We start from the raw sequence: 19,290 nt of genomic DNA on the forward strand, positions 1-19,290 counted from the left end.
CCCATACATTCTACGACTTCTCTTTCCGCACAAAATATAAATGTTATACTTACTAACTACGGTGACGCAACGACCCAAAGTGAGTCCTGGCCTCCGACACCAGATCACGCCATGCTTCTCGGTCTTGCGATAGCTCTCGCCAGTCGCCATGGCCGAGGTTGAGCAGGTCTTGAGCAACTACGTCGTTCTATAGCGACCATAATATTTATAAATGTTATAAATATTACAAATTAAAGTAACTTTAAATTAGCCTCACCGATTTAAATGAAATTTAGCACACACATAGTTTAAAATCGACAAATCCGGGCACGGTGATCTTCGTGCCGCTATTTTTTACGAATCACAATTAATTATACATACATATTTTGTATCTCGGAATTCATGAAGTGGGTATTGAAAATTAGTACCGAATTACTACGGAGGAGGGAGTGGAGGCAGCTTAACGTGTTAGGTAGGTACTTAGGTGGACGGAGTAAGCGACAAAAGAAAGTCAAATATTTTGTCAGCTGAAAATTTAAATGAACTTAAGCAACGCGTAGAGAGAGTATCTCTACTGCGAACTATATTTATAATTTTAACCAATTTATTAAACAATATTGATAATTATATTTCTTTTTTTTTATTTAAATTATTATCCCTAATAATTTATGTTATGAGGACTTGATACGCGTTACGTTGATGTTGTAAGCTGACGAAAAACAGCCGTTCGCAGCTTAAATTTAAATACATAAAACCTATTCTTTTTGTGTATTATAATTATGGTAACCTACTTCTGTAATTTTGTACCTATAATAAGAAAAAAATTCTACATAATTACTGAAACACACCCAACCTGTCAGCAAAAAAAGGCGGGAAATTCAAATTTTTCTATGGGATATCGACTCTTCCCGCCTACATTTTTTAAACTTGCCGCATTATTCTATTGACAAAGTGGCTGTGCCAGAGTATAAAAAACATATCCATAGCAGCAAGGAACGTTCTAAATGAAGCAAACGTTATGTTTTATTAACTGCAAAAAACAGGGGTTATCTAGTAGTGTTAAATCAATTTTTCTGAAAAAAAAGCAGGCAAGGTTGACTTTTCCGGTTTCAAATTAAGAGGCAAAGTGCACATTTTTTATAGTCAGTCAAAAATTAAAATGTTTAAAATATTGCAGGCTCGATAGGTATTCGTTACAGGAATATTGCATACAAATTCCATTATGTAGCCAAAACTTTTTTAAAAAAGTTGACACGTCCTTAAATAATGTAGGGTTAGGTCTTATTTAGTCAATTATGTCATCAACCGTGACTTTGGTTCTATCTTTGTTTTAAGTAGGTAGCTTGAGTGGTTTAACTTTAGGCCTTGTTGGTATAAGAAAACTAATTTTATAACCCGCGAACTAAATTAATTTTAATGGAAATGGGTGGGTTGTATAATTCGACGTTTTGATTTAACGCTGACCGAGAGCTAATGCACTGAATAATATAATGGTATGTTCACTTCCATTAAAATAAAAAGGTACCTAATACCGTTCTATGGATCATAACATTTTTTACCCTATAAAGTGCAAAACATACTAGATGTTACGGAGTTAAAGCCTTGTGGACGCTCAATTTTCCTAATCATGGATAAAAACCGGTCAAGTGCGAGTCGGACTCGTGCACAAAGGGTTCCGTACCACGTTTCAAATCATGTTTGTTGTATGGGAGCCCCACTTAAATAATTAATTTTATTTTGTTTTTAGTATTTGTTGTTATAGAGGCAACAGAAATACATCATCTATGAAAATTTCAACTGTCTAGCTATCATGGTTCATGAGATACAGCCTGGTGACAGACGGACAGACAGACAGACAGCGGAGTCTAAGTAATAGGGCCCCGTTTTTACCCTTTGTGTACGGAACCCTAAAAACTAAGTTACACGGTCATTCGACCACTGAGATAAGGTGCAATGGGGTGAATTAACCTTTTCGCCGCTATTGATTTGATATAAAGTCAGTGCCCCACACGCCACGACTTGATATTATGTTATAGGTACGAGTTGTTTCCGTGCAATTTGTGTCTTGGCGTTGATGATACTTTATTACTTCATTGACGTGGCGGCGAAAAGGTTAAAAACCGGAATAAGACAGAATGATATCCGAATTATGTTAATTAGTTATCGTATATCTCGCTCGCGTCAATACATGTAAGTACGAGTAAAATGCACGATATCTAAATGACATAATTTCGACGTCATTCTGATATCGTACGTTAGAATTGGCCTGAAAAAGTCCTCCGAAATCAGGTGTTCATGAAAGCACTAAATATAAGTGCTGGCACCATTGTTGCCACTTTAATGGCAGTGGTTGTGCTCTGTCGCTTATAACAACCTTCCAACTTTTCCCAGTCTTTCTTTTTTGAAACTTTTTAAAGGTATTTTTTACTTCTTGTACCGTAATACCGGAGAGTTATTGGTACAATAAGGAAGTCTATTATTTTGTGCAAGTTTTTCAACACAAGCCTTTGTATTTTGGTTTATGGTGGTCCCAATGCAACTGCTGCTGCTGCACTGCTCATCTCATCAAAAAATCCATTCTATTTTACCCCAACGCACCTTACAACATTTTTTGTACCTAACTATCTATAAAAATTTGATCATACCATTGGTAAATCGACCAAATTACATGGTTTATGTTCTACATTCTTTACCTATAAATTCAAATGAAATTGACTTGTAAAAGTAATATAAACTTTTTGATTAGCGTAGGGCTTTAATTCAGATCCAACTGGTATGCACCGTATGCAACGGGCGCAACAGCTCTTCCGCACGCGTGCATTTTAAGAGTGGATTTACTTTGTTGTTATTGTTGTTGTTTCTGATAAAAAATATTGATTTTTAAACCACAAAACAACATTGTAGGTAAAAGTAAACACACATGGATATGTGGCACGCCCCTTAGGCCTATGTAGGTTCAAATTTTTTCTGTAGGTTTGTCATTGGGATTTAGCCTACATACTTGTTTTTTTTTGTTACTAAGGTTCTATACTTCAAGTGGGACTTTTATACTGCGTGCAATACACATTAAAATAAATAAGAATAGGTATGGCAAGTATCTTTAGGTAAGTCACTGACCAATTCCGTTGCCGGGCGTCAGACCGTCAATGTCTCCAGCATCTCCTGGGGATGCCTCGTAGAGAGGCGAAACCCATGTCGAGTATTGACGACCGGTCTGGCCTAGTGGGTTGTGACTGTTGTGAGTAGGGACCCTGCCTGTGAAGCCGATGGTCCTGGGTTCGAATCCCGGTAAGGGCATTTATTTGTGTGATGAGCACAGGTTCCTGAGTCATGGGTGTTTTATATGTATTTAACCACATTGCATTGGAACCACCATAAAACAAAATAAAAAGGCTTGTTGTAGGTATTAAGTAATTAAATACAGACTAAGTTAATTTTAGAAGAAGTAACAGACCAATATATTCCACTACTTCAAGACATGTTTAATAAAAAAGTGGATATTTCGCAGCTCAAAAGAATTGCAAATAACTATGTAGTTGCAATCAATATTTATAGTACTACGAGTCAGCACACCATAGTAAACTCCAACTCCTTTATTTATGTATCAAAGTAGTGTGTATTTATAAACAGGCAAAATTGTATTAAAGAGTTCATCAAAAGGTTTCCATACTGTCATTACAAGCCACTTTCCTGTAATTAGTGTATTCAAAATAAATCCTTCCAAGTCCAGACAACATATTGCGTTCAATAGTACCTAGGTACCACATGGCGTTCAACTTAAAGACAGTGATTTTATTCCACATATGGACACAATGGGAATCCTTAATTGTACCTGCACTATTTTTATGTAGGTATTTTATTTCTTTTGTTCTTGGATTAATGAAACATGGTTTGTTTTTAAACCAATCTACCTTGGTTAAAAAAAAACTCCAGTAATTACCTATCGATTTTAGTATCGTGCTTAGAATCAATTAGTTTGACTACTTATTAATTATTTTCGACCGGTTTAAATTAAGTCTTGGCTAAAGTAAAAATCAGAATTACGAACTTACTCTTCTAATTAATTAAATATCAAAGTAACCTTACCACGCACCGCGTTTATTAGAACGGATGTTAAGCATGGTTAACTCGAGCCACTTCTAATTAAAAAGCATACATTACACAGTATCTGTCTCTTAATATACCTGTTATCTATTGCGTGCCAGAGAGGGATAGGCTTACATTAACACCTTCGCTAAAGAGTGGTAAAAGATCACCTGTGCTCACTACCGTAATTCTACCGGCGGCGGTAGTGCACCTGTCCCTTTCATGCGATTCAAGCTTAAGCTGAACCAAACGAGTGCGAGTAGGAGTAGTTCCGTTTGCTCTTGATTCCAAAAGGTCCGTTGTGCGACGTTTTAGTAATTGTGAAATGAACCTTAATTGTAGGAACTATATGATTCTAAATCGTGTTTAGGAAAGTAAACCGTTCGAATTTAAAAAGCCAAGAACGGGACGGAAGGTTACAATCGAATCGAGCGCTGCCGTAATTTTTGACGCGTTCGGAAATCGAATTAAGAACGTTAGAGTGAGAGGTGCACGGAGGCTCGAGTCCGTGAAGGCAGTTCTTGTTATTGTTTGGAGCGGTGATTTTTTTCCGAGGCGTGCGAATGGGAGTGGGTGCCAGTGGGCGCGTCGGGCACCCAGCGCGCTCTTCAGTGTTCTGGCTGAGCTTCGAGCGAGCGCGTGCTTGCCCAGTGCGTCCGTGCCGAAGGTTCTATAGGTCTCGGTTCCAGTGTCGGACTGATAAGACGGGGTCTGAGTGTCGTGGTCTGGCCGCATGTTATCATGTTGATATCGGCGGGCAGCGGCCCCACGCCAGAGTTCTCCCCCGCCTCGTGCTGCGCGCCCTGGAAGATGGAGCCGGCGCCGCCCGCGCCCGCTGCCATGCCACAACCCCTCAACATATCACCCAATGGTGAGTGATTTTCGTTTCCTTATTAGATACAAATTTGAGAGAACTCACCTTAATCAGCTTACCAATGTTCAAGATCAATATTTTAGACATTTGTGTGGATTATAAATTATAAGGGGTACCTGTAAATACATTTATTTACTATTATAATTGGCGTACACACTTATAAAAAAAATATAGTTGGTAATACTAGGTATAAGGTTGACTCATGATTCATGAAAATCAAATTATAGCCTCATGCTAGAGGTAAAAATATAAAGTATTGTCTTAATAGGTAAGTTTTCTTTTATTTCTATTGAATTATGTTCAGTACGTACACAAAAATAAATACATTGTTTAAACGTAAAACATAATGAAACAATATTGCTAAACATAAAATTAGCTAACTCCATGTGCCGTCGATAAGTTGCACAAATCGGCGACACAACAGCGACGCGACATATGCGGTATATTTCATGAGGAATTATTTCAGTCAACCGATCTAGATATGTTTTTGCAGTTTTATAGTACCATCAGCGTCCTTAACGTTATTTTATTTATTTATCGTTTATTAAGAAACAAACGGTTGTAGGTATACATATACAGTTAAACAAAAATATATGATAATATTGTTAAACCTACAGTTTCCTTAATTAAAGATACGATAGCTAATTATATTTATAAATACTTAACCAAAAAAATCTGAGCTGTAGCTAAATTTATTTATCCGGGTACAGTCGAGGTCGCAAAAATTACTTTATTATTAGTATTTTATTCACTTAATGCCCTCACTGTACCTACCGTAACATAACTGCAATTAAACATTAAGTACACTCACATTACACATAACATACCTATATTATGTTTATTTATTTAATGAGATTAAAGGGAAAAGATCATAATTATTATTTGAATGCTTTTTTAACATAATACCGGGTGTTTCCTGTAACAGGAGCAATAAATTAAACTGGAGGCTGTACGCCTCAAACTGACCAACATTTGCAACTTTTTAAAATTATGAAATTTTTAGATTATATCTTTTTCATACTAATTAAATATTATTTTCAATGTACGCTGCCATCTGTGTGTTTGAAGTTGCTTGTCACCCTTTAAACATAACAAATTGTGCAATACATTGCGTCTTAGAATAAACTTTAAAGGGTAATGAAAATCAAAACACAAGTTATTTTCAGAAGTTGCTGAACAAATGTTGGTCAGTTTGAGGAGTACAACCTACAGTTTAATTTAATGCTCCTGTTACAGAAAACACCCGGTATATCGAGCAATTAAATATATCGACTTCAGACAGTTTTGAATTATTATTAAATAACTTACAAGCACGCCTAATATAATAATTATGTGCATAACAAGTTCTAGTTTTAGGTATTCCGAATAGCTCCTTTTTGCGACACATAGTACGTTGTCTTCTGCGAGGCACTTTGAACAAAATCTCTTGAAATAGAAAATCTTGAAAATCTCTAGATGTGTGTGAATTATTTTGTAAAGAACAACAGCATCGCTACAATAACGTCGATCACTTAGATTCTGATTGTGATGATTTGGGGAATCGTTATAATTTACATAGGTATGGCCATTATCTACCATGTCCAACATTTCTCAATAATGGGAGAATCGCAACCATTAGACAATTAGGAATTAGACAAAGACAACTGTTTTGTAAAGAATCACCGTTTTTTAAGCCAGGCAATGTTGGGCATGGTAGGCAATGTTGAGGAAGATGATGGTACCGTTTGAGTCCCTTACGGGTTTTAAAGTAAGACCTGTACAATTTTTATTTTATTTATGCATACCTATGAGTAAAGTACAAGTTGCGAAACGAGTTATTATTTTCTGCTTATGTGGCTAAATGTGTTACATTTTGGGCTCTACATAAATTGTCATAACTAATGTTTTTATGTTATTGGAAAACTGTAAAAAAATGAAGACCATAAAATGAGAGAGAAACTACTTTGCGTCCAATGCAATTCAGATCGCTAGCCAGATCAAATATTTCTGTCTAAGGTTTGCCATAAAATAATACTATTTTAGTTTGCTTTTGTAATTCTAAGCATATTTTTTATTTCTTCTGTGTAAAATTGCAAATTAAAAACTTGGTAAAGGTGAAAGATATTTAATAACATTTATGTTTTATCAAATCATCGTCATCCATAAAAAAGTGAAATCAGCTCTAATTGTAACGAAGCTTGTAAAGGTTTCTTAACCATGACATGGAACTCTTATAATTGCAGTCTTACCGAATATTTGAGTGTTTATAATTTGTAATTGTTTAGTATTTCCCTACTCACTTTAGTCTTTAGCCCATAGACTTCAATTTTTGCTAGGAAAGATAGGTCTTCAAAAATGATATTGAGGTTTCTAATATCATTTTTTTCTAAACTGAATAGTTTGCGCGAGAGACACTTCCAAAGTGGTAAAATGTGTGTCCCGCCCCTGTAACTTCTTAAATAAGAGAATGATAAAACTGAAAAAAATATATGATGTACATTACCATGCAAACTTCCACCGAAAATTGGTTTGAACGAGATCTAGTAAGTAGTTTTTTTAATACGTTATAAATTTTAAATCGTAAATTGCGATTTCACTCACGTTTCACATAAAAAATACATTGTTAAAATTATGTAATGTACGGAACCCTCGGTGCGCGAGTCCGACTCGCACTTGGCCGGTTTTTTTCTATTTATTTGACAGGTACTTCTAACATCCACTTCAAGCTTTATTTTGAATGCTATACTCATTAAGGTGCAGTAGGTTCAGAAAACGGAGTTAAAATAAAGTCGTCACGCTTTTTTGAATCGCAATTAAATACGCCTGCCATAAATTTAATTAGCGATCTTGAGGCCTTTCTCGATGGAATGTATCGATTCGAATCCAGAGTTTTTTGACTTTCGTTCTATAGTAAAAAAATCACGAACATAGATCTAAAATGCATTTTAATAATTTGTAACAAATTATGCACAAACGCTAAAAATTTGAAAATTGCTTTTAAAAATCGGCAATATATTGTTTGACGGAACGCATCGATTACTTTTTGTTTTATTTAAACGTACAAAAAATTAAAATAAATAAAACATGATATCCTGCGCTCCCGGGCACACACTTCCATCTCGCTCACGTTTGAAGTGGAAGTGAGGGAAGAACACGAACTTACGGGGCTTTAAACTAAGTAGTAATATATGATTGCAATCCTCGTATATTTAACTGTGGTTCAATTTAAATTCACTATCTTTCAGATCGGCGCAAAAGTTGAATTATGATTTTGAAGGAAAGTTCTCAATACAGTTATTTCCCTTTTTTTCATCGTCTTCAATTCAATTAAGTCTGTCATTTTACAAGCATTTATTATGTCTAATAATAGCAACATCACGAATTGAGCATTTTAAGCAAAAATAGTCATTCACTTACTATACATCTATCATTCTAAAGTTAGTACAATGTCAAAACTACAGCGTAGGAAGATGTTAATTAAAAATTGGAATTGTCTCAACTGACTCCACAAGACAGGCCTAGCCTAGTGTGGAGATCATAGGTTAATAAAACTATGTATTACATAATTTTTTGGTAAATAAACTATTTTTATTTAATTATTTAAAGTATACAGATTCTCATTTTAAAGTATACAGACACAACATTCTGAGTCTGAAAAAAATAAAACCCAGATAACTAATCTACAATATGAAGGCAATCAATTGCCAGTAAACTTACTGTAAATAGTAGTTTTTGGTGATCAAAGTTGCACTTTATAACTTCATCATTCGCTTGCCCTTGTCCCATTCACTTGGGGTCGGCGCAGCATGTCTTTTTCTTCCATACATCTCTGTCACCCGTCATCTCATCATTCACTTGCACTTTATAACTTACCAGTCGAAATTGCCCCCCTGTACCTTAAATAGAAATCCTTCTAATAACCTACTAAGCGTAAACACCCCAATAATCGACATGTTAAGACCCAATATTTAACACCTTGCTGTCAACTTTATTGCTATGACATTATGATTGAAAATGTCGATTATTGGAGCTGTGCCGGGCACTGGGGCCTCTACGTTACTGATAATTTGATAAGCAATGTCATTACATACTTAAACTGTTTAAAACAGGCATAGATACATTCTACCCTCATAGGACCCTCCTATCTACATCTGGCAATGTATAGCCTTGTACGAGGGGCAAACTGAAAGTTTTTAGAATATAAAAAACTATAATAATTAGAAAACTGTAGTTATTGGAAATGTACACGGCTGTTTCTTCTAAAGCCCTTTTCGTATGGCGATTTTTGGTCCTCAGAGATTTCGTATGGAAATCATGAGGTACCCATCGAGATTAAAGTTATTTTATGCACGCAAAAATATTCATGCATTTTTTTACTGGTGCCATATTGAATAGTTAGGGATGTTAGATCTGCTGATATTCAAATTTTTTGTCCGTCCGCACAGCTGCGATATTAAAATATACCTAAATAAAATTATAAACTGTTATATTTTCACAAATTATATGCTCGTTTTTGTTATACCTATGTACACATCTCTAAGTGGCCTATTCTAAAAACTTTCAGTCTTACCTGTGCACATTTCATATTGTATTTTTATTTATTTATTTATTTAAACTTTATTGCACGATATAAATTGGACAAATGGCAGACTTAAGGCCGTTCCATCGGTTTGCCGCTGTCTCTGTCACATTTCGCAAGAAAGAACGGGAAAGGGCATGCGCGCCGTGTCCAACTTAATCAAATTTTGTCGATTTTTATTTATTTTAAAAACGTTACCCTACAATATCGAAATTCGAAAGCTATAAAATTACTATTTAAGTTAAGATTGTTTTTTCTTCTTTTTTTGTTTATAGTATCACATAATAAATAACCGAGTAAAGTTGGATTAAAAGTCCGAGTTAGAGGTTACTTTGTGAATTAATTGTATCGAGCGAAGTGTCATAATTCGTGTATCGGAAGCTATGATATTAAAGATAATAATAATATTATAGTCAAGAACAATTTTTTTTTCCACGTCTACGAATATCAACGCCTTTTAGAAAAACATGATCATATAAGGAGATTTTTCGCCTTCTGGCTCAGGGAACCAACTTAATGGCTTAAAGATTAGGACATTAGGACCATTGGGTCAAACAGAAACTTGTAGTTAGTGGTAGTTAATATTATAGCAGAAGTATGAACGTAGACTTTCCAGAAAGTAATTGTAGCTATAATGTTCAAACACACACACTTTCGTCAATCAAGAGCCTTAGCGTGCGTAAGGAGTAGATCGTCATTTGTCATTGGCGCCCGCGCCCGCGCACCCAGCTGCCGCGATGAGTGAGCGAAAACCACTGCCATCGGGACATTGTTCGCATTGTGCCGCCCCGATCGAACTAATTAATCGGTAGATCGGCCGCTAGATTGCCCGGTAGCGTTTCCGGCGGTGGTTGCTCAATATTCACCCGATATTAGATCGGAGCGTAGCGGCGGTGACAGGCGAAAGAAGAAGTTTTCATATAGTATGATTCAAAATCTATATTTTACGTTAAATTTATTGTTTGTCACTGTTTCAGAGTTTGCAGAAATAACCCAGTAAAGATACGGTTCGTTATTTTTAGATAATATTATGCAAAAAATTATGAGCGGACAGTAAAATTACTGGCGCAAAATCAGATTTTATCATACAGAAATTAGTTATTGTCCTATATCCCAGTAACCTAATAACAACGACGAAATCAAATCAAATCAAATTGAAAAGTATGATGAAATAAAAATATCTTTACCCATTTGGAAGCAAATTGTATACATTTGGCGACCGGTCTGGCCTAGTGGGTAGTGACCCTGCCTGTCAAGCTGATAGTCCTGGGTTCGAATCCCGGTAAGGGCATTTATTTGTGTGATGAACACAAATATTTGTTCCTGAGTCATGGGTGTTTTCTATGTATATAAGTATGTATATCGTCGCCTAGCACCCATAGTACAAGCTTTGCTTAGTTTTGGGTTAGATTGATCTGTGTAAGGTGTCCCCTAATATTTATTTATTTATTTATGTCATACATCCTCCGCACCAAAGTGACTCTGCCTATAGGTACGAGTGCTAGAGGTACCCCATGTTTGATACGTTTTGATTAACGATACAAACAAACCGACAGAAGCAGACGGAATTTATGGTCGTAGAGACATCGTTGACTATTTAATCCGATCGAAGATAGTGTTTGTAATAGTCGAGAATGCAAACTCAGTAGTAGAATCTGGTATAATAGCTCAGATAACCATCTAAATGTGAATCGTAAACTTGTCTATGCTGAGAATAATTTGATTACTAACTTATATAGTTAATTATTAGCGGAGACGTTATATTTGCTAAAACATACAAGTTTGTGTTGCTATGTATGAGTCACAATTGATACATTTGCTTGGTGAGTGCTGGCAACAGGCATTGTATTCTTAACGTAGGCGAGCGTTTGACTAAGGCAAAATAGTCTAGTTAAACCCTCGAGGTCCTAATAACTATGCGTTTTAAGGCCTGAGATACACTGAGTTTTACTTAGGTACGTAAGTAGGGACACAGCTATACTACAGAATGAGAGATGAATATTATTATCTCATTCTAGCAAATCGCTTTGTCCCTTCTAACGTAAGTATACCTTACAAGCCTTAGATCTCATTTTATACTGGCTTGGTTGAGCTAAAATGCTCTGGTAGTCCGCGATAGGAATTTGCTGTAGTCTGTTTTTTACGTTAACGTTTATATTGAGGCAGGTTTGATCAGGTGCGCTAATAAATCTAATTAACATTTAAATGGTGATCACGCATAATAATCAGCTGGCTTGGTAAACTGAGGCGATGCTGCTTAATTAGTAGACAATTGTAACTATGTATGTGTTAATGGGGCGGTAAGTCGGCTTAACACATTCAGCCGCTCTTTGGGAACACTTGTACAAACCGAGTGTTTGACGCAAGAATGCCGGCATTTCGGTAATCCCAAAAACGTTGTTTTTAATAATTTGATTCAATTAGTAATCGAGTAACATGACCAAAAACCAAAACAACTTTGTTGATTGTTTGCGGCTTAGTTTGATTTGACATTTGACTTTACAAGTACGAGTATAATCAGTACCTATTGTTACTTTAAAAGTACGTACCTATATCTAATTAAATGGCTGAAGAACAACCAGCCAATTCATTGATCGCAACGTTTAACCAGATGGCTGAACGTCGTGTAATCATTTGGTTAAATTCGACATTGATGAATTTATGATATTCGGTTAGGTTAGGTTATTGTATTTATTAATTAATTTTATTGTAAATTTATTTATTTTTATTATATGTTATTTCATTTCTTTAAGGTTTTTAGGTTACCTATATACATTTAAATTACTTGGATGAGTAAACCTGTCGTTTTCAAAGGTCTGATTTTCAATAGGTACGGCTAATAATAATTAAACGTTGCGCGATTCTAGTTCAATTAACTACCGGTCTAGACATCCAAAATAGCCTACGCGACTGATTATTAGCTGGCTAATTTAACCAGATGGCTGCGACATATACTATACAGGGTGTCCTTAGCCATTGGACAAAGCCGAAATGTACAAATGCATAAAGGTATTGAGAACCAGTATATAAAGTATCATAACAACAAATTACAATTTTTTACTTTGGAGCAGCCTGATTCTTCGACCTTATTGATTATCTTTTTTATTTATGACTCTGACTCTTGACAAAATGTCACCATTGCCGCACATTTTCGAACAAGTCGTCAAAAACACTGCCAATGATTAATACAGTATGTTTCTTTTTGTTGTCGATCATTAGAATTAATTTTTGTTTGAAATTTTTTTTTATGTTTAGTTCTAATTTAAAAAAAATTAACGTTAGACTCTAACGTTAATACTTCTCAGGAATGCTCTAATGGTTAGAGCATTCCTGAGAAGTAACCCTACGTGGGATTTCAGGGTTTCTCCAATGGCTAAGGTCATCCTGTATATGTCCATTATTTTCCTAATATTATAATATTCCGGACAGTACTTACCTACGGCCACTTTTTTCCCTTTTTGCTAATTATAACGGATCCTAGTCTCAGTTTTATCACCACTGAGCAAGACAGTTGATCATAGGGCGATAGATAAAACGGTCCGAATTATTGTCAAATGACGTTATAAATGCCGTACCTAGTCAAACCGAAATAAATTCACCTAGTTTGTATGGGCCCTGGAGGGAAAGTACCTTAAATAAAACCTTAAGTTAGCTCATTTTACTTAAAGGAAACATTCTTTTATTTTTAGAAATAAACAAAACTTTTCAAATATTTTCATTTTAAATTCGCTTGAAATCTCGCCTGGCAATTGAACTGACTAAAAATTCCAAAAAATAAACACTCGCTATTTTATTCTAGCAGTCGATACAGTTAATGTTAATGATAAAAAAAAATAAGAAACATTAGGGCTTACTCTCGTCTGTCATACAAAGTATCCATAAAATCGCATATTTACTATTCGAGAATATTTTTAGACAAGCGAAATTGAAAAAAAAGAAAAGAAAAACCTTTAAATGCAGTTTTGTCTCTTTTTAAAATTGAAGAATGTTTCCTTTAAGTTAAACGAGCTAACTTAAAGTTTTTAAAAGGCACTTTCCCTCCACGTCTCACTATTTTTCCAACCTCTATATGTAGATCGGTACATGACCCGTTACAAAATAAATCTACAGACTTTGAAATACTGATTCGGCATGATCACATTACGCCTTCCGCGACCAAGTGCGGTTATAAGCACGAGCAAAATGAGGTAGTGTCTCTATCATCATCCTCCTCGCGTTATCCCGGCATTGTGCCACGGCTCATGGGAGCCCGGGGTCCGCTTGGCAACTAATCCCCAGAATGCACGTAAGCACTAGTTTTTACGAAAGCGACTGACATCTGACCTTCCAACCCAGAGGGAAAACTAGGCCTTATTAGGATTAGTCCGGTTTCCTCACGATGTTTTCCTTCACCGAAAAGCGACTGGTAAATATGAAATGATATTTCGTACATAAGTTCCTAAAACTTAGTGTCAAATCTCTATCAAATCTAATTAATATGTTTCAACATCGACTCTCAGTTTTGAATCTTTATAGACAGAGCTACAACTAATACACATGATGTAACAAAAATAGTTAGGATATTTGGTATTGTGTTATGATTAGGAAAAAGTGGAAGAAAAAAATTTTTGACGCGAAAAAGTTATTGCCCTTTGTATGGAGGGTTGGCTGGCTTGGACGACCTGCCCCAAAGAATTTTTTTTTTCGCGTAAAATTTTTTTTTTCATCTACTTTTTCCTAGTCAGAACACGATACCGAATATGCCCTTAAACGGATCCCCGCTATTATTTTTACTCCTGTATTTCGCACAACTTAGGTACGGAGTACGGTGACAGCTATCAACTCCATACAACTTAAAACACAAATTCGCATTTAGATGACGGCTGTCACCGTACCCAAGCTATGTCAAAAATACTTTAGATATAAGCCAACGGCACCAAAGAGTGAGTAATATTCACAATATTAACTAACTGGTAGCACAGTAGCTTGACTCGGTATATTTACTAAAAGCTCACTTCCTTTCTTGATGCACTTCCCGCGAAGGCTACTAAATCTCTCGATCATCCTCACTGAATATGCATTGAGTTGATTTGCGAGCTTAAGGGTCTCCGGCAAGCTCGGTTCTCCATACACACGACATGACATGAGGTATAGGTATCTAGGTCTGAAATTAGTTTATATACCTCCAGTTTATAAAACAAACGAAATAGAGCAAAAACAAGTTTTGTATAAAAACTTAAATTCGCTTTATTTTTCTTTACTATGGTATCTGAACCATAAACAAACTAAACACAGACATAGATATACCTTATCCTATTGTAAGTACAAAGTTTCAGAGCAATTTAGCTAGTCGTTTTAAAATGAGAGTGGAATTACGTTTATATGGGAAGGTGCAATTCGGTCGAGCTTGCCGGAGACTTAAACTTATGCGATAATAAGATAAGGCATAATATACTGTTATCTTGTAAACTCACTTGGTACTGGATAGGTAGTTGCGCGTACGTTCTCTGCGCCTAAATTTTATTGATCGAAGTATCTTCTGGTCTCGGTTTCATTTCGCATAATTTTATTTGTATTTATTACTCGTAACTGTCATAAGTCATAATTAACTAAGCACCCACAACTAAATTCAATTATGCGTTTGGGACAGTTGAATATATGCAAAATATCATCCATGACTTTTTTCATCAAAATCTAGCATCATGCAGCACACCCCATTTGGTGTTTTCATAATTATATAATTCGATTATACAAACCGACACTTTCTTTAATTTTAACATTCGTCGAAAAACAATTCTACCAAATGTAGCTTACAACAGATGCGTTTATAGGTCATAGCAGAAGCTATGCCAAATAGAGGGAATCGCAATACGATTTCTGCAATGTAAACATTCGCCTAAAACCTATTACGCTAAACATAATCGCGTTTCGGACAATTGAACAAAAGCAAAATAAAATTATTCGTATTAAAAGTCGGCCAAGATATTAATAGTCAATTCAAGATTCAGACTCGCAAACATTCGGGCTATTGTATATTATATAAACTGAAGCTTTCTGCAATAAATTCGCAGAAAGCTTTGTCGAAACATATTTGTCGAAAAACAGTTCTGCAAAATAGGTTATGCCAGATGCGTTTCGGGTCATGGAAGTTATGCCATATAGACGGAACCCAGTATGTAAGTTTGTTGCTTAATGTGGGATTAGGAGTGTGGGGTTATAAAAATTTAAGTAAGTTATGGTTATCCTAATTCCACAGGTTTTTTTTTCGCAAACAAAAAATTTCTTTATTAATTTGTGATCAAACTCGACAGGAAATAAATGTGTATAATCATCAGCAACATAAATCCAGACATCATCCGAATACCTGTTTTTCAAAGCAAGAACTTAAACTACTCTCATGGGCAATTTAACACGAATTATTCGAATATATTTTTTTATCGGACCGAGTATACGATTTTTAACTCTTAACTCATCAACATAATACATGCGATTTTTTAAAAACAATTCTAACGAATTTTAGTTTAACGTGGGTTTCTTGCAACCATAAAAGGGGCCCGCGTGTACACTTTCGATTTCATATTAAAATTTACACGAAAGGTGGTAATTTTCCGGCTGCGCGATGACATTAATAGCAGCGAGTCTGCTCGGTAAACAGTATTTTTTGTATAAAACTGTTTCACATTCGGACGATCTTGCAAGAACTGCAAGCTCCCCTCGCTCCGTTTTGCATGTTTAACGCGGTGTGCAGGTGCCCGTATCGCAAGCATCTACGTTTATAAGTATAGTTTGTCGATAGCAAGAACTAATTGTGTAAACTTCCATCCAACAAATGAATTAAAAGCGTCATTAAATGCTAACACATTTCAAAGCTTCGTCGCGGAGCTTATCTTTTAAAGATAGTTCAACCTGTACACTTAGGTAAATAACTAGGTACTATTTCTAGCGCTTATCAGACATACATTGCTGCTTCATTATTAGACATCTGACAGGACACTAGATAAAAAAAAGGATTAATGTCGTGTTTGTTTCCTAATTGCGTTGACATACCTCTGTATGAAGGGTTCAATTTAAATCCACAACATTGTAAATAACATGGCACTAGTATGAATTTGTTAAACAAACCACGTCAAATGATGAGCATGAACCAAACGGGTGGAATAAAGTAATAAAAACTAGTGGTCGTTAAATAGGAGCCACGACTGCAGTCAACGTCGAGTCAATACATTCTAATCAGTGATTTATTGCCCCTAATCCTCAGCTCAGCACAAATAAGCTATCTTGTCGCCTTAATGTTGTATCAGCTCAGGCGTGAACTCCCGCGTACCACTAAGTGGTCCTTCCAGTTTCCACTCGAAATATTTTAATAAGACCTCACTGCTCACGCACCCAAATAAAGACACACACACGCACGCACCCCAGCACTACATTAAACCATGGAGCGTTCGAGCTCACTTCATTTATAATAGTTGCGACACTAAGGATCTACATTTTTGCTCTAAACAGTGTTAATTTATTGACCGTGGGTAGATAATGTCACTTTTTGTCTTCCATTATTAAAGCGATTACACGAGAAATTATACGTCGATGTCCAGTTCTTCGTGCCCGATCAAAAAGTAAACCAATTCAAAGAAGATCTTATTTAGTCTGTATTGAAAGCAGTTTTGGCTTGTTTAGAGTGGAAAGGCGCGATAATACTTTTCTCGACAGAATCGTCTTGTAGAGTCGCTAATAAAAAGTGTAAAGTTATGGGCAAGTTATGCCACTTGCATTAATTTCGATGCTTAACCTGATAAGCAAATTATGGTGTATTAAGTTAATAGCTTAATTTATAATTGAATATTTTACGATGTATTCATATATATCCATAATGGTATCACGTTGTTTAACATAATTATCTGACGCTTTTGAAGACAAATTAGGCAAGATTGGAGGCGTTTCTCCTTAGCTTTAATATGGCCAACATACCTAAACTTAGGATCCATTAGACTAATCAAAGCAGAGTGGTCTCATTTCGCACTTGATAAGTTTACTCAGAGGTCAGTTTAATTTAAAGCAGATATTAAGGTCCACTTGCACCATCCCACTAACCCGAGGTTAAGCTGTTAAACCGTTAACTCAGTGTCAAATTGTACTGGTAGTGGTAACCATAGTAACTCCAATTTTAACCGGTTAACCCCGGGTCAGTGGAATGGTGCAAGTGGCGCTAACATGTTTATTGAACTAAGTGATTGTTAAGCTCATAATTACAGTGAAATCTCGATAATGAAACTTTAAAAAAAAGTAAAATTTTCTCTGAATTTGTTATTTTAGTACATATAATGTATTTATACAACATAAGTACTTAAAAATGCACCAAAATATATTATTATGTTGATTTTCTCTAACTTCCAATACCTAACCTGAAATTTTGACTAATCTGGCACTACTGTGTCAGCAATAGTGCCGGATTAGCGAGACATAATATCTATATAAAACTTTAATGCTACCGTGAATTACTAGAGTATTGTTTATCTTTAACAACTTCAATAACAGGTACTCTTAATCGGGACATCAAAAGAAAGTCTTTTTATTTTATTTTATCGCTTTTTTTCAACAATGTTCCTTTGAAATTGTATTTTATGGGGTGATTTCAATAAGATTATAGAGCCTAAGTGTCGAACCTTGTCATCATTGAATAACAGGGAGTTTCAATGCACACCGCTGACCCTTGAATGAATTATCATTAAGCCATTGGGCTTAAGTGACATGAACAGTACCGAATACTGAACTCGACGGTGCGTAGGAACTAAAACGTAGGTAAACATATTGCAGCGGGGCTGAAGTGTTTTAGCCTCATCTTAAAAAAAACAAAAGGAAAAAAAAAAAAAAAACCTTGATGAGTATCAAGTAGACAGCCTAATTATCTAATAAAATAATAATACCTTAGTATGCCCGAACGCTTAAGTGAGAACACCTAAGTAACTAGGTACCTACACAGATGATAAATCTACATATATACCTATAAGTACCTAATTATTGTTTTATTTCAATCAGCTTATCATTTTTCGGACTATAAAACAAAAAATATTATTAGTTCTAATTAACCTTTATTTATTTCGGAAATGGCTTTTTACCTATGAGGCTTAGTTTATGCCGCATGGGGTCCCTTTGTTTGACATAATTATTGAAAGTCATAATGTAATGATTGTCATATTATCATTAGTCATAATTCTGAAACCGTTAACTTTTCAGGACTTTCCTCGGGTTATCTTATAGATAGGTTAGGTTAGGTTTGTTTTATGGCAATCCTGAAAAGTTAAGCGTTTCTGAGAAAAACCAAATTATGACTAATGACAATCATTACATTATGACTTTCAATAATGATGTCAAACAATAGAGACCCATGTCGCATACATCAATTCGGCCTTCAAGCTTCGACCGCTTGGAGGCTCTACCTGTGCATGATTGCATAGCTGTGACGCATAAAGCTTTTATTGTCGCATAATGACGCGGATAATGACTGAGCAATGTAATCCGTGATCATAGAAATGTTACCCCGAGGTGCCGACATTATGGAAACAGATACAAAATTAATGCATTTCCAACGAGACTCGTCTATGGCAAATCAGGGGGGTAATTTTGTGTATGACTTAAGACGAAAGTGGAGTACCCGCGCGAAATTACCTTTTCAGGGGCGTAGCTAGACTAGAGGATATGGCGCCCGGGGCAGGCAACGAATTTTTTACTTATTAAAACTTACGTTTATTTTAGACTTCATACAGATAACAGAATATTCAAATATAGTTTAAATTATGTGTTTTTTAGTACAACATTG

The 19,290-nt window shown here is 35.5% G+C and overlaps 1 protein-coding gene and 1 long non-coding RNA gene across 3 annotated transcripts in view; one reads left to right on the plus strand and one right to left on the minus strand.

Moving 5' to 3' along the window:
• LOC134741418 (uncharacterized) overlaps positions 1-19,290 on the minus strand; it is a 233,174-nt gene that overhangs the window by 213,739 nt on the left and 145 nt on the right. The window lies entirely within an intron of this gene.
• LOC134741412 (paired box protein Pax-6-like) overlaps positions 4,595-19,290 on the plus strand; it is a 53,137-nt gene continuing 38,441 nt past the window's right edge. Inside the window, exon 1 of one of the 2 annotated variants that reach the window (XM_063674181.1) lies at positions 4,595-4,936. In XM_063674181.1, the coding sequence (XP_063530251.1) occupies positions 4,807-4,936 (130 nt within the window). In that variant the 5' untranslated portion in view covers positions 4,595-4,806. The remainder of the gene's footprint in view (positions 4,937-19,290) is intronic. The other variant, XM_063674183.1, reaches the window with a different exon arrangement.

This window comes from Cydia strobilella, chromosome 5, assembly GCF_947568885.1.
Source record: "Cydia strobilella chromosome 5, ilCydStro3.1, whole genome shotgun sequence".
Lineage (NCBI taxonomy): Eukaryota > Metazoa > Arthropoda > Insecta > Lepidoptera > Tortricidae > Cydia > Cydia strobilella.